The 17,329-nt window shown below is 39.0% G+C and overlaps 1 protein-coding gene across 1 annotated transcript; it reads left to right on the forward strand.

Annotated features, from left to right (window-relative positions):
• LOC100755649 (non-histone chromosomal protein HMG-17-like) lies at positions 1 to 8,599 on the forward strand. Its single transcript, XM_035445825.1, has 2 exons — positions 1 to 58; positions 8,316 to 8,599. The coding sequence occupies exons 1-2, from the start codon at positions 1 to 3 to the stop codon at positions 8,597 to 8,599; spliced, it is 342 nt and encodes a 113-aa protein (XP_035301716.1).
• Positions 8,600 to 17,329: the final 8,730 nt, after the last annotated feature.

Below are 17,329 nucleotides of genomic sequence, written 5' to 3' on the forward strand. Positions count from 1 at the left end.
ATGGAACAGCATCGGTGTATTGGCTGGACCTGCAGCAGCAGCAGTTTCGTTCTGTCCTGTGAGTGCAGTACTTTGATTTCCTTATTTGTCTGTCAGTAAACTGTACGTGACCCCATTTGGATTCTCACTTTCATTCCTTTCATACTATAGTACACACAACATGTTTTATGAGCAACTAACTCACCAACTATCATAATCTATATTACATGCTGGACGATAGGTCAGAGGCTATTCTTACAATGTTAATGTGGTCTGAGGATTTAAAAGGTTGGGGAAGAAGAGAGAAAGAAAGTTAAAAAAAAAAAGACGAGAAAGAAAGTAAATATGAAGGACAACTTGGAAGAAACAAGAACTAAAACGAACTGAGACGACCAGGCACAACACACCATAATGCACTTGGATTCTTAACACTAGCTTTTGTTTCTACACATTGAAAGTTGGCAGTGTCCAATGAAACACATCTATGATAGGTGGCACAGTAGGAAATATAAAGAAAAAAATCTATAAAAAACATGTAGCTTACTTAACTGGAATATTTTTACCACCAAGTAATGTAATTATCATAGAAAATATTGTAAAATTAATATTAAAATATACTAGCTTCTCAGAACTGAAATCATTGTAACTATTCATATTCCTCAAATAATTTAAAATCTTAAGTATAATATGAAAACTATTGTCATGAGTTTACTTTGCTAAATCTAGAGTATAAAATGAAACAGTATTTCAGCTCTCACTGAGAGACACATGAGATGTTTGCACCATTTCTAATCCTACAAGTTGATCTACCATGGTTTCGGAGATACCAGAGATACAAACTATTAACCCTAACACAAAAGTCCTGCTATGAGTAATAGGTGTTACCAGAAATGAGCAGCCAGAGTGTCAGTGTTTTTGAACCCTAATTTCCACAGAGTGACAGATAGAGGCCAAGATGACATCTGCATGCCTGGTGTTTTGTACTTTAAGAAGAAAGTCTGAGCTTAGGTAATGTAAGTCTGTTAGCATAGAATTAGATTAAAAACAAAAGTAGTCAGAGCCTCTGCTTGCCAAATGGGCAGAAATGTGATAGACCTGTGGAGAGCCATCTACTAACAACCACCCAAAGAGTAAAAATGAATTTCATCTAAAAGACTATGGGATAGATACTGAGAAATTTTGTTTTATGGATTATGAATTTTGTTTTGCAAAAGTCTTTCACTGAGGAGAAGGCAATGGTCAACAAAGAAAGAGTAGTTGTCTTTTGCTGGAGAAGGACTTCTCCATATTAACATGAGAAAAATTATTATTTTTATTATTTTGTTTGCAGGCTTTTCAACAAGTTGTGTAAAAATGGACAAGAGAAACGTCCTGGACTGGGCATATAATTTTTGTTTAAAGGAAGTCATACTTTAGGTAAAACAGATTGCATCTAAAATGTGTCACAAGAGAAAAGTTCCAACCTCAACCATTTGCTGTGAAACCGTCGTTTTAAATTCTACATTCATCCTGTATAAACATAGCAAAGCCACACAATGTGCAGTTCTATAAAGTACATATATGATGCTGAAGTTCACCAATGTTGCTCATTTGAAAGAGACACAAGCAGTGAAACAGCAAAGGTAGATTCTAGGTCAATTTAAATCACTTTATGTAAATAGAGTGAGATAGAAAATTCAGATATTATAAGTCTTCAGAATAGTCATATTTTCCACTACAGGTAGAACAAGACAGCTCCTTATCAATCTGCTCACTCATAAGTACACAAGCTCAGTCCATATGTGGACTAAATGCAGTAAATATCAACAGCAAGAAGTTATAAAGAAAATGATTGCCAGAAATATACATAAACTATGGATGAATTTTCTTCTTATTAATTGCTGTCACTTACAGAATTTATCCGTTCTCCATCCCCTAATAATAATCTCCATCAGATGCAAGATGGTATCAGTAATTTGACATAAATATTGAGGAATGAACACTTGACAGTTTGGAATACATTTTTATTTCTTCCATTTTACATATTATTTTAACATTATTTCCTTTCTTCAGAGTTTTAAAACTTACCTACCTAATCATTTAACTTCACAATGCAAAATAACAAAGTTGTTAAGATCACGGATTGAGACAGTCACTGTTCCCATTCATACATCTAAGCATTTTCTAAAAGGAGGTCAAATATAGGGGGAAGCATAGATGAGTTTAAGAGAGAGAAACGTACACCTTTATTTCTCTCTCTTGCTTCCTCTGCTCTCTCTCTCTCTCTCTCTCTCTCTCTCTCTCTCTCTCTCTCTGTGTGTGTGTGTGTGTGTGTGTGTGTGTGTGTGTGTGTGTGTGACAGATCACCAGAGTTAAAGAGATCTCAGTGTCTGATCACCAACATGTTCAAGTGAATGGTTCAGATGTATTCTGTCTACAGAGGTATTCACTGATCCATTATTACAGCTGACTCTGAAGGCATATGGTGTCATTGTAAATTTTACTGTTCCTCTTTCCAAGCAGCACATGAGCAGTCAAGATTATAGATATCCACACAAAAGACGGCAGAACTTCTTTCGGCTCTGCTTTGTTGCCTGCTGATGTACCACCAGTTACAGATATTAATATTCACATGCTCTAGAAACCCTTATTGAACACTTGTTATGAGACATACAATGAGTGAATTTCTAAGGGATTCAAAAATGAATAGCATGGATGGGATACCTGTTCTTTGTAAAGTACAGTTTAGCAACAGAGCGAAAATTAAACAAATCCAAGAGATATATCCTTCTAAAAAAAAGAGGGCAGAGTTCAAGGAAGAATGCATCAAGCTCCAAGGCAGAGATGGAGAGCTCAGATAAAGCTTTGTAAAAGAGAATCAAAGATTCTGTGTGCTGGGGTAAGAAGCAAGGTACTGAAGGGTTTAAGCACTAGAGGGACAATGTCAAAATTTTGTGCTAGGAAATTAAATGTCTATAATGTGGAAATGCATGAGAAATCAACCAAATTTCTGCTTCTAGGTGATAACTAAATTGAATATTTGCAATCACAAATGCAGGAATAGTTACAAAAATGTTGTATTTCTTTGACATATGAGCTATGAACTCCTCCAGAACAAAGAGTTTACACAGAGCTGTAGGACAGGGTTACATCTTTTGTAATCTGGAACCACAAACAAGTCGTTTACAACCCTAAAAGTGGTTATGGTTATGAGTTGTATAATTTAAAATCACCTTGAGTTTATAATCTGCTATAGTATGAGGGTAGTTTGTCTGCCAACGGTCTGCTCTGAGTGAAGGCTTTGTCTGAGGAGTGGTGTCACCTGGAGGTAGTCAAACACCTGACAGATTGGTTTATGAAAAAGGGTTTGGGTCACTGGGAAATGCCCCTAGGGGAGACCGTGGAACATCAGCCTCACTTTTACTTCCTGTTTGTTAAGATAAACTCTTACAATCTCTCTCTCTCTCTCTCTTTCTTTCTCTCTCTCTCTCTCTCTTTCTCTCTCTCTCTCAAACACACACACACACACACACACACACACACACACACACACACACCTACTCTGCCTCTAGGTCTGAACACTGGATTTTGAAACTTCAAAATTGTTATCTAAATTTCCATGTGCAGCCATGTCAAATATTCACCACACTGATGCAAAACTGTCTAATTCACTTTTTTCTCCAATGTCATTGCTTTTTCAACTAAATATCATGTCAAAGTTTGACTAATGTTCTATAACTACTTCACTTTAAATGTCACCTACCCTTTATCTTGACAATTCCCTTATTCCTGTATTCTGAGAAAGTGAGATCATGGGAGGGGAATAAGTAAGTAAGTAAATAAATAAATAAATAAATAAATAACTCTTCCAGGTATCTTTCCAGGTAATTTCTCGAATAGGTTCTCAATAGGAATACTATGTGTGCTTTAGAATGAATTAACCCAACCGTGATGTAGAAGACAGAAGACCCGCTTACAGGACAGTTCCATATCAAAATTCTTACTACCGGAAGGAAAATTCACCTCTAAACTTTCATCCAGATCAAAGTCTAAATATGGAAGGAAGAGAAAGAGAACCCTGGTGGCAAAAGCAACCACATAATACTAATTAGGTGTCTCCACTATGCTCCTAGGCAGCCCAGCTAGCCAATTAAGCCTAATTGCTGAGCAGGAGGGCCTTTGGGGTCCACCCCTACAGAGCTCACAGCAGTAGCTGCAGGGACATCTTTGCCCAGAGCATACACTTCTTTAACCATACACTTCTCAAACTAATTTCAGTGACACTTTATCCTAATACACAAGAGAGGAGAGAGGGCATATTCTACTTTTAAAGTAATGTGATATTATTTAGGATTGATTTCTAATTAATTTTGTTCTCTGAATTTCAATATATTCCCAAGCCTTTGCTACTTTGGTTCGTTTATGAAAATCCAGAGGAAAGCTGGAAAATAAATACACCTTGAAAGACCCCCATGGGGTGAGACCCCGGGGTGACTACTGGAGCAGAGACCCCAGTCACCAGACAGAGGTGAGAACTTGATGCAAACAGCAAGAGGCTTTATTATTCAGCCACAGGAGCACCCCGACCCAGCACATTACTCACGTAGGAGCAGAGGAGCTTGACCCAGAGCTGTGATCTAGGGACTTCTTAAAGGTAAAAACTGCAAACAGATGGGGTCTGGGGTGAGAGAGACGGAAACAGTTCTGATTGGCTCGTTCCAGGTGGCCAACCACAATCTCTGGGCTCATGGGTCATTCAGGGCAGTTACATCTCTATCTCTGGGAATCATTTGTGAGGGTGGAAACTTCAACCTTAACGGCTCTTTCCTGTTAAGGTCATAAATTCAGGTTCTCATGTATTTGCAAAGAAAACATCTTAGGCTGGGGTCCTTCAGGATCTCATTGCATAGCGGGCAAATGAGATACCACCCAGCCAAAAGAGAACCTTTTAAAAAGGACAGACCATAAGGTAGGAGACCATAAATTACAGAGTTTCCACAGTTACTTAAGGTCATACAAAGAACAGAGTTAGTTAGTAACTATACATTTTAAGGGAGATACATTTGACTGAGATAAGACAGGGCATTGGCTTGTAGGGTTACAGAGTCACTGGGTCTGTCAGTTATCCCCAGGGCTGGGGGATCTTTATGACCAGCAATAAGCAAAGGAATGTTGACAGGAGTGGTGGACAGCTACCTCTCCTTCTCTGAGAGCTGGGGATCAGGATCCAGTCATGGCACTCCTGATTTAAGGAGTTAAATTTTCCTTTATCATTAGAGGTTCCCTAAGTTTTTAAACTTTTTTAATTTGAATTTTTGGTCCTTCAACCTGAGGGAAAAGATGAGTGTAAAATTGTCATCACAAAATCTAAGATGTACAACTGAATGCAAATCAGAACTCACTGTATAATTTTTAGATTTCACACTAAAAATTTTACTCTTTTTCTCTAACTGAGAAAATATTCTAGAAAGTGATGGCTGTAGGAATCCTTTCCCTTGTTTAGTGCTTTCCAGCATCTTTATAACTATGGTTTATCAGTTTGTGTTCTTTGTCTCTGATCAAAATCAAACTGCAGAGCTTAGTCTGCCTCTTCTGATTGATTTTAATAAATGACTAAGATGTTGTGCCTCCCATTCACAGTGACAGCTTTCTGTTGTGCCCCGAAACTTGCCCCTCCACCTGACAAACTTGTCCCACTTAGTTTCCAATATTTGCATTTAAAATGAAGGAAGGCTGGATTTCATTCTTACTCAAGGCCTACTGCAAAAGGGTTTGCATCTAGGTTGCTACTGGAATGTGAAAACTCTCCACACTGCATTCATTAGTCAGAGAAACAAGCAAATAGGACTTATAGGAAATGACTGTGTCCAAGGGCTGTTACTTTTCCTTTCTGACATTATCATTCATTTCCCAAGTTCTTTCCACATTCGTTTAGTACTAGGAACACACATGATAGTTGAGAAATTTGCCAGATGTAACTAATTACAATCTTTCAAGACAAAATGTAAGTGAAGTGGATAGGCGAGAGTGTGTCTATGTGACAAATGCAGGGGAAATGAGAACAAAGGAGGGAGAAAGCCAGAGAGAGATGGGGGAAAGAGAAAGAGAGAAGAAACGCATCAATGACTAGACAGAAATGGCTACAAACAAGAAGAGACTTCAAAAGAGAAAGATACTTCTATAAGGACTTTACCAGTTACAAGGAATAAAATATAGTACAGGTTTTGCAGGTTTTTTTTTTAATTCTGCCACTATGACCTTAAGTTTAATATTGAAAGGGGAAAATTAATAAAAGTCTAAAACCCAGACTCTAAAGCCCAAATAGAAAACTCTAAGTTCCCAAAAGGCAGGCCAGCAGACAAGGTTAAACATAGGTCCACAGGACTCAAGCCCTTAAACCAGATATCATACCCTAGAGTGGTGTCAACATTCCTTTAGTTCAAAGAGGATCAGATAATCATCAGTTGTAGAAATCCCCAGCCCAGGAGACAATTAACAAACTCATTTCCTCTGCAGCATCCTGTTTGATTGTGCCTTGCCTAAAGCATACAACCATTGTCCTGTCCTGGGTAACCACGGAAGTTTTGTAATTTTGGGACTTCCAGACTTACAATTTTGCCTTATAAAAACACCCCTCAGTCAAAAGTAGGTACTCCATTTGTTCCCGAATAAATAGGGACCTTGCTGCGGCTCGTAAAGAAATCTTTGTCCTTGCATTCGGTTAGTTGTCTCCTTGTTGATGGGTTCTTTTGTGATTCAGGAATCTGGGCACACAATATTTATATTCATAATGTAAGACCACCGGAAGCTCAGGCTTCCAGGATCTCAGGCCAGGACCGAGGTCACCCCAATCACCAGGCAAATTCGAAAGCTTGATGCAAACTGCACGAGGCTTTATTATAGTTGTTTAACGAGCTAACCCCATGTTAGCTCGGGTCTTTCATCCATCCACCATGGCGGATGGCTAGGAAAAGACAGCTCGAAGCATCTGCATAGAGATCTTATAGGGCAGCGTGAGGGGAGTGTCTAGGGCTACACACAGGCTCAAGATTGGTGTGCCTTCAGGCTTGGAGGGTTTGCCCTGTGTTGATTGGTCAACTGGTTGTTATGGCCCATAGGCCCTCCCAGGGTGGTTGCTATGATCTTCGAGTCATTGCTGTGCACACCCAGAACCATAAAGCATAGTACCACCAGCTAACTTCTGATTGGTTCCTTGCCACGAGGCAGGCATCTGACCTCTTAGTGACCAAAGTAAGGTCAGACAAGCAGGTGTTCGGCTGTTATGGCTGCCAAAATGGGGAGCTGGTCCCTTCAATATATACTATAATTTGACAGTCTTCTCCATGATGATCAAGTTAATTCTATGGTTTTGATCCTCTAAAACTACATTTAAAAAAAAATAGGTGAAAGGAAGGCAAGATCATAAAGGGCATTTTCAATCAGATACTATCTAGTTATGGATCAATAAAATCATCAGCAAACTCAGAGAACAACCAAGAAGCCAGAATGTAGATTTAGAAAGTGCTTGTACAAAAAAGCAAGGTCTTCACATAGGCTTGTAAATTACCAGAAGTAGGATAAGTACCTCACATACCTTCCTTTATTTTACATTGGGCTCCTTCCCTTTGTGTCAGATCTTGGCTAAACTCTGCACACAGACATCTTAATCATTCACAGAGTGCTGCCTAAAACTGATGATAACTAGCCTATGGCATTCAACTTCAAGGCTGAAGGCACAGAGATAAGAGTACCTAGCTTATTGAACTTTAGGCTAGGTACTTTTAAGATGTCCTGTTCTAGACCCCATAAAAAAGCTGCTAGAGGTTTCTCCTCAATGTTTTAAAGCTCGGTTCCCTTTAATTCTAAGAACTGTAGAGCCTGAGAAGAACATTCATTGATAAAGTCATCTGTAGACAGAGGCATTCATCTTGAGGAAACTAGATAGTTCTCTCCAGTAATTAGGACTTCTCTAGAGGCATCTTGCAGAACCACAATTCAGCCAATTACCACCCGCAGTTTGACCAAGACTGATAAACAAGGAAGCGCTTAACCTGCCCCATTTCTCCATAGCTAAAGCATTTGGCAGACTCTTAGAGAACGTAGAGCAAAATACTTAATCTCCATTTTCTCTAAATAGACTTGTTGATGAAAATCCTTTCCTCCCTTTTCTCCATTACTTCCAATTGCCTTCTGTGATGCCAGTGGCCAAGCTGGTTTATTAGAGGTTTCGGAGTCAGGTCTCTGGCCTAGAACTCCAGTTATAGTGCTTTAAAAATAAACAAATAGGAGCAGTGTGAAGAAGCGAGAATGACCCCTGGATCGACCAAACTCGGGCACCGCTGTATCCCCAAATTCAGCGCCAACGTCCCCGTCGCCATTCCCCCAAAGAAAGGGTGAAGGGGATACTAAAGGAGATAAAGCCAAGGTGAAGGACGAGCCACAGAGATCTGCAATGTTGTCTGCTAAACCTGCTCCTCCAAAGCCAGAGCCCAAGCCTCAAGAGACAACCTGCAAAGAAGGGAGAGCCAAGGGGAAGAAGGGGAAAGCGGATGCTGGCAAGGATGCAAGTAACCCTGCAGAAAATGGAGACGCCAAAACAAAACAGGCGCAAAAAGCTGAAGGTGCCAGAGATGCCAAGTGAAGTGTGTGTATTTTCGCTAACTGTATTTCTGGTGACTGTACAGTTTCAAATACTATTTTTTATCAAGTTTTACTAAAATGCGGAATTTTGTTTTACTTTTTTTAAAGCTATGTTGTTACCACACAGAACACTTCATTATCTATTTTATTTATTTTGGAGGGTGGAGGAACATGTGTCACTAACAAAATATCTCCTAAGCTGGATTAACTGATGGTGGAAAACATCTTTTCTTGACGATTTAGAAAGTCTCCTCTTGGCTCAAGAGAGACGTCATGGTGTTGAGATATGTGGCCACCATGCCACAGAATGCCTTGTGTGCAAAACTCTAAATTCATTCTTCTAACCTCTTCCCCCTGTACCATCAACATAGACTTAACTCCCTTAAAACCAGAGACCTGTTGGAACCTGACTCTAAAAATGGTTTTGCTGGTCTACTGGATAATCTGGACTTTGCAGTGAAAATGATACCCTCAAAAGAGCAGCAGTTCCTTTTATATACAAGATCAAGATTGTGGATCTTTCGATTGGTAATTCTGCCATTTTCATTTCCTTTCCTGAAAGTCAGGGTCAACTTGTGAAAAGTTGTTAAACAACATCCTTAATGTGAAATATCAACCCTCACTCTAAGCTCTTCCCCTTTTCAAAGCATTGAATGAAGACTTCAATGGATTTTACAGTGGCTTTCTGATTTTGGTAGTCCATACAAGAAGGGAGTCTGGAAGTTCTTGTAAACTGTTACTGATTGTCTGCCCATGTCCTGCCTGAAATACCATGACTGTTTATGGAAAGTACCTTTAATAAAACTGGATACAAAGTTTGGCTTTGAAAAAAATTAAAATAAAAATAAATAAATTAATAAATAAGTATAGAGCTGGAGAGATAAAATGTTACAGTTGGAGTGAAATTTTTTCTGAGAAAAAGATTGGTGTGTAAAAAAAGAAGATGCAGATGAATAAACTCTTCCTCTGGAAAAAAAGAAACAATTGTTAACTATAAAAAAAGATTGGAGTCACAAGACAATAAAGAGAATGTTAAAAAATCTCAAATTAGCAGATAAAAGGAGGCAGCATGACTTCTGTGGCTGAGGCAGAATAGTCAAAATGAAGGCTGAAAGCTACAGTCTGTAGGTAACTCTCATATTTTGCTTTAAAAATAATCATTAAGGTGCCCCATCAGTAGATCTTGGCATTCTTAGGGACCCACGCTGACTGTTCAATGGGAAATAGCTATCTCACCAGAACTGTTGGAAACAAAATGATCCAAGCAAGATCATGCCCCTCTGGGTGTCACCATACCTGTGTGTGTGTGTACAGCATCAATTGGATTCAATAAGGTATTTTTTAAATGTACATGAATTTGAGAGTGAATGGAAGCATAATGATGGTTCTTAGGGTTTTAGAGGAGTTAAGAGAGGAATATGAGGTCAATATGACCAAAATATATAGTATACATGTATTAAATTCTTAAGGAACCAATTAAAATTTTAGATTTTAAAAAATCAACAATAAATATCTAGAAAACAACCCTAAAGAAATGGATGCATAAGACTCATTTGAGAAAGAATTCAAATCACCATCATCTTGATGATTCAAGAGAGGACAAATAGACAAGCAAGTATAACCATAAAAAGTACACAACAACAAAGTGAGACTCACAATATATAGAACTATTAAATACACAGGACCAGGTGACTTCACTAAAGAACCTCCAAAGTTTTCAAATAGATATCCTGGACCTGAATATATATATAATTAAAAGTACCCAAGATACAATCAGTAATATCCTCCAACAACCAGAAGAATCTCTAAGACAGATAAGTTATGAAGCAGAGAAATGAAAAGGAAAATAATAAAGAAAAATGAAGAGACCCAATGAAGGTTACAGAACACCATGAAGTTTGCTAAAATGAACATTGTAGAATTCCCAAAAATAGAAAAAGAGAGGATAAAAATGGAGCAGAGAGCTTATTGGAAAAGACAATGACCCAAATTTCCCAACTCTGAGAAAGAAAATAGACCATCAAACTTAAGCTTGGAGCATACCAACTAAAATTAACACAAAAAGTCCCTGTATTCATTGACATTAATAAACTCCTGAAATTCAAAATCAAAAGCAGATTGCAAGTATCAAGAGAAAAGCAACTTTACTATTACACAGGAACATGAATAAGAGCAGGAAGGGCTCTTTTTACATCAGATGAAATACAATTTGATTTTAAACTGTCACATAAAACAAGATGATACAGCTGGGAAATCCCACCCCGGGGTCTGCAGGCAAACTGAATCAGTCCCTGAATACCCAGGGACCCTGACTCTGCTGAGATTGCTAGGCTATTCTGACCACCACAGAGTGCAGAAGTGAGCTGCTTTGGCCCCTGCATTGGGCTCAACTTCAGCCCGACACTCTGGGAACTCCTGCTCAAGGGTCTGCAGGCAGGTCGACTCAGCCTCTGAGGACCAAGAAACCCAGAGTCTGCTGACATCTCTGTGCCAGTCCTTCTCTCTCCCATCTGGAGAGCAAGTGCCTCAGACCTGCCTGCACCCACCATGAGACCCATCAGACCCCAGAAATTAAAGACTTCCTATAATACAATGAAAATGAAGACACAACATACCTAAACTTATGGGACACTTTGAAAACAATACTACGAGGAAAGTTCATAGCTCTGAGTGCTCACATGAAGAAACTAGAGAATACTCACACCAGAGAGTTGACATCACAGCTGAAAGCTCTAGAACAAATGGAAAAAAATGTAACAAAGATTTGGTTCTTCGAGACAATCAACAAGATAGACAAACCTTTATCCAAACTAACCAAAAGGCAGAGAGAGAACATGCAAATTAACAAAATCAAAAATGAAAAGGGGACATAACAATGGATACTGAGGAAATCCAGAGAATCTTCAGGTCATACTTTGAATACCTGTACTCCACAAAATTTGAAAATTTAAAGGCAATGGACAATTTTCTGGACAGATATCACTTACCAAAATTGAATCAAGAACAGATAAGCAACTTAAACAGACCTATAAACTCTAAGGAAATAGAAGTAGTCATCAAAAGTCTCCTAACCAAAAAAACCCCAAGACCAGATGGCTTCAGTGCAGAATTCTACCAGAAATTCAAAGAAGAGTTAATATCATACTCCTCAAATTGTTCCACACAACAGAAGCAGAAGGTTCATTGCCAAACTTTTTTATGAGGCTACTATTACCTTGGTATTCAAGCCACACAAAGATACAACTAAGAAAGAGAACTATAGACCAATATCCCTCATGAACATAGATGCAAAAATACTCAATAAAATATTGGAAAACTGAATCCAAGAACATATCAGAAAAATCATCCACCATGATCAAACAGGCTTCATCCCTGGGATGCAGGGCTGGTTCAACATTCGAAAATCTGCCAATGTAATCCACCATATAAACCAACTGAAGAATTAAAAAACACATGATCATCTTACTAGAGGCCGAAAAAGCCTTTGACAAAATCCAACATCCCTTCATGATAAAGGTCCTAGAGAGATCAGGAATAACGGAACATACCTGAACATAATAAAAACAATATACAGTAAGCCAACAGCCAACATCTCACTAAATGGAGAAAAACCCAAAGCTATCCCTCTAAAGTCAGGAACAAGACAAGGCTATCCACTCTCTCCATATCTCTCCAATATTGTTCTTGAAGTTCTAGTTAGAGCAATAAGACAAGAAAAGGAGATCAAGGGGAAACAAATTGGAAAGGAAGAATTCAAGCTTTCACTGTTTGCAGATGATATGATAGTCTACATAAGTGAACCGAAAAACTCTACCAGGGAACTCCTACAGCTGATAAACACCTTTAGCAAAGTGGCAGGATACAAAATTAACTAAAATAAATCAGTAGCCCTACTATATATGGATGATAAATGTGCTGAGAAAGAAATCAGAGAAATATCACCCTTTACAATTGCCACAAACAACATAAAATACCTTGGGGTAACGCTAACCAAAAAAGTGAAAGACCGCAGAGCATTGGTGGCGCATGCACGCCTTTAATCCCAGCACTCTGGAGGCAGAGGCAGGTGGATCTCTGTGAGTTCAAGGCCAGCCTAGTCTCCAGAGCTAGTGCCCGGATAGGTTCCAAAGCTACACAGAGAAATCCTGCCCCCCCAAAAAAAAAAAAACAAAAAAAGTGAAAGACCGATATCATAAGAATCTTGAGTCTTTAAAGAAAGAAATTAAAGAAGATACCAGAAAATGGAAGGATCTCCCATGCTCTTTGATAGGTATGATCAACATAGTAAAAATGGCAATCTTGCCAAAAGCACTTTACAGATTCAATGTAATCCCCATCAAAATCTCAGCACAATTCTTCACAGAACTTGAAAAAACAATTCTCAACTTTATATGGAAAAAACAAAAGGCCCAGGATAGCCAAAACAACCCTGTACAATAAAAGAACTTCCAGAGGCATCACCATCCCGGATTTCAAGCTCTATTATAGAGCTATAGTCCTGAAAACAGATTGGTATTGCCACAAAAAGAGACATGGAATCGAGTTGAAAACCCTGATATTACCCTGCATACCTAAGAATGCCTGATTTTTGTCAAAGAAGCCAAAGCTATACAATGGAATAAAAAAAGCATCTTCAACAAATGGTGCTGGCATAACTGGATGCCAGCATGTAGAAGACTGCAGATAGATCCATGTCTATCACCATGCACAAAATTTAAGTCAAAATGGATCAAAGACCTCAACATAAACTCAGCCACACTGAACTTATTAAAAGAGAAAGCAATAAATACCCTGAAACAATTGGTACAGGAGACTGCTTCCTGAACATAATACCAGTAGCATAGACACTGAGATCCACAATTAAAGGGATCTCCTGAAACTGAGAAGCTTCTGTAAGGCAAAGGACACAGTCAACAAGACAAAACAACAGCCCACGGATTGGGAAAAGATATTCACCAACCCCACATCTGACAGAGGGCTGATCTCCAAAATTTACAAAGAACTCAAGAAGCTAGTCTCCAAAACACCAAATAATCCAATTAAAAAGTGGGGTACAGAACAAAATAGACAATTCTCAACAGATGAATCTAAAATGGCTGAAACACACATAAGAAAGTGTTCAACATCCTTAGCCATCAGAGAAATTCAAATCAAAACAACTCTGAGATACCTTCTTACACCTGTCAGAATGGCTAAAATCAAAAACACCAATGGCAGTTTATGCTGGAGAGGTTGTGGAGAAAGGGGAACACTCCTCCACTGCTGGTGGGAGTGCCAACTCATATAGCCACTTTGGAAATCTGTATGGCAATTCCTCAGGAAAATGAGAATTAGTCTACCACAAGATCCAGCAATTCCACTCTTAGGAATATACCCAAAAGAAGCACATTCCTACAACAAGGACATCTGTTCAACTATGTTTATAGCAGCATTATTTGTAATAGCTAGAACCTAGAAACAACCTAGATGCCCCTCAACTGAAGAATGGATAGAAAAAAATGTGGTACATTTACACAGTGGAGTACTACTCAGTGGGAAAACAAGGCAATGGAATTTTGAAATTCACAGGAAAATGGATGGAACTAGAAGAAACCATTCTGAGCGAGGTAATGCAGTCACAAAAAGACAGGCATTGTATGTACTCACTCATATGTAGATTTTTAGACAGAGTAAAGGATTTCGAGCCTGCTAGTAAACAAGGAGGACCCTAAGAGAGACATACATGGTCCCCTGGAGAAGCAGAAAGGGACAAGATCTCCTGAGCAAATTGGGAGCATGGGGGAGTGGGGAGGGAACTAGGAGAATGAGAAGGGGAGAAGAGTAGGACATGATGGGGCAGAAGGTTGAGTTTGGGGAAGAACAAAAGAGAGCAAGATAAGATAATATAATAGAGGAAGACATTATAAGTTTAAAGAGAAATCAGGAATGAGGGAAATGTCTAGAGTGCTACAAAGATGACACCAACTAACAGTCTAAGCAACAGAGGAGAGGCTACCTTAATTGCCCTCTCCTGATAATGAGATTGATGACTAAGTCATATGCCATCGCATAGCCCTCATTCAGCAGCTGGTGGAAGTAGAAGCAGACACCTTGAACAGAACTGAAATCCAGATGCAGAGAAGGAGGACTGATGATCAAAGGGTTCCAGATCCCCTGAATATGGGTGTCAGTGAGGAGACCTTGGAAATCTATGGGGCTTCTTGTAGTGGATCAGTACTTACCACTACCATAGGAATGGACTTTAGGAACCCATCCCACATAGAGGGATACTCTCTGAGCCTAGACACAAGGGGGTTGGCCTAGGCTCTATCCCAAAGAATATGACAGACTTTGAAGACCCCCCTATGCAAGGCCTCACCATTCCTGGGAAGCAGAAAGAGTATGGAATGGGTAGAGCGTTAGTTGTGGGGGGGCAGGGGAGGAGGGGAGGGAGAGGAACCTGGGATTGACCTGTAAAATAATTTTCTTTCTGAAAGAAAAAAGAAAAAAAAAAAAAGGTGATACATAATGATGAAGTGTCATATCACTAGGAAAGTACACTCTGTCACACTCTAGCAGGAAACCAAATGTAGTATTCAAAACCTGATAGATTAAGAGGATAAATAAACGTGGCATAATAAAAAGGAAGATCGAAGTTTCCCACATTCAATAACAAATAAATAGGCCAGAGAGAAGATCCGTAAACAACGATGAACTGAATGAAGAGTATTATAGAACAACCACACCCAAGTTCATACAGATGTTTTCTGAGACACCACAGACCACAAGACAAATATTAACAAATTTATGAAGAGATAAATACTATGAAGCATCCTTTCTGTCCATAATGAAATAAGTTGGAAACCAATAGCAAAAGGAAATCACCAAAACTGATAAATATGGGTATACTAAAAAATGCATTGAGTAATTAATCCTAGATATTAAAAACGTCTTGAGACAAATGGGAATGCAGAACTCCAAGCATACAATAGGCAGTAGAAGCACACAGGGAAGATTACATTAAAGAATGTCTATACCTGAAACAAATCTCAAAGCAACCACTTGACCTTAAACCTTAAGGAAATGATAAGGTTAGAAGAAAGAAGGGGATGGTACATATTAGGACAGAAATAAGAAAAGATATAGAACAACAAAGAAAATCAAACCTGAGAATTGTGTATTAACATCTTTGTCAAATTGTCAAGGGCTTAGTCAGATAGACTAAGGAGAAAAAGGAATCAACAATATCAGTAATGAAAAAGGGGGAATTCTACCTGATGTCACAGATACAAATAGGACCTTGAAATGAATGAATAAATAAATAAATAAATAAATAAATAAATAAACAGGCCTATGAAAATAAATGTAAAACATTAGAAATGAATCCACTCCTAGAAGCACACAACCTACAAGAATAAATTATGACAAAATTTTAAAATATGTAAAAAATGAATTACAAAAAAATGAAAGTAAGCAGGTAACCAAAACTTCTCAACAAAGAAAAGTACTAGACTAGATAGCTTCCCTGGAGAATTTATTCCCAAGTCATTTTATACAGATAACACTATCCTAACACCAAAACAAAGATAAAACTACAACATGAACCAACTTTTTGCTCAATTGATTCTTTGTTTTATTCTCCATTTTTTCATTTTTTTAATTATTTTAATTACTTATATTTATATATCCATCCCCCGATTCCCTCGCCCTCCCATTCTCCCATGTTCCTCACCCAACCCACCCCAACCCATCCCCAACTCCTCCCCAGGGATACTGAGGCCCTCTACCAAGACCTTCAAAGTCTGTCATATTGTTTGAGGGAGGGTCTAGACCCTCCTTGCTGTATCTGGGCTGCAATAGTATCCCTCCATAGGGAATGGGCTCCCAAGGTCCATTTGTGCTCTAGGGATAAAGACTGGCTCCTCTGTTAGAGGACCCAAAGACTGTCTTGGACTCCTAGCTGGTATCCCACATTCAGAGGATTTGGTTTGGTCCAATGCTGATTCACCAGCTTTATGACTAGGGTATCCATTATATCAATAGGTCAGGTCCACTGTTTCTGCAGGTCTCCCCATCCCTGTCTTGGCTCCTTTGCTCAACCCTCCTCCCTCTCCACAACTGAATTCCAGTAGTATGGTTCAGTGGGTGTCTGTTTCTGCTTCGAACAGCAACTGGATGAAGGATCTCCTTCCTCTCCCTGCCCCCAGGCTCCAATTTGGTCAGGGGTTCTTGTCTCCATCACCTTCTTCGAGGGACTATGCAATCTTCTCTTGGGCTTCTTGTTTCCTAGCTCCTCTGGAAGTGTGGAATGTAGGCTAGTGATCCTTTGCTCTATGCCTAAAAATAAAAAATGAGTGAGTACATACCATGTTTATCTTTTTGTGATTGGGTTACCTCACCGAGGATAGTTTCTTCTAGTTCAATCCATTTTTTTATTTAAATTAGAAACAAAATTGTTTTACATGTCAATTCCAGTTCCCTCTCCCTCTCCTCCTCCCCTGGCCCCCCACTAACACCCTACCTATCCCATACCCCTATGCTCCCAATTTGCTCAGGAAATCTCTTAGGACGTTTTTTCCTCTCACTGAGTTGCCTCATCCAGCCTTGATATGATGGTTTGTACCTTGTCTTATTGTAACTTGCCAGACTGTATACCATTGATATCCCTTGAAGGCCTGGTCTTTTCTGAAGGGAAATGAAGGAAAAGTGGATGTGGGGGAGAAAAGGTGTGGGAGGAACTAGAAGGAACAGA

Source organism: Cricetulus griseus, chromosome 5, assembly GCF_003668045.3.
Source record: "Cricetulus griseus strain 17A/GY chromosome 5, alternate assembly CriGri-PICRH-1.0, whole genome shotgun sequence".
Lineage (NCBI taxonomy): Eukaryota > Metazoa > Chordata > Mammalia > Rodentia > Cricetidae > Cricetulus > Cricetulus griseus.

Coding starts and splice junctions, on each gene's coding strand:
- LOC100755649 (XM_035445825.1), top strand. CDS start 1: ATGGAACAGCATCGGTGTATTGGCTGGACCTGCAGCAGCAGCAGTTTC. Junction 59..8,315: donor CAGCAGTTTCGTTCTGTCCT/GTGAGTGCAGTA, acceptor CCCCAAATTCAG/CGCCAACGTCCCCGTCGCCA.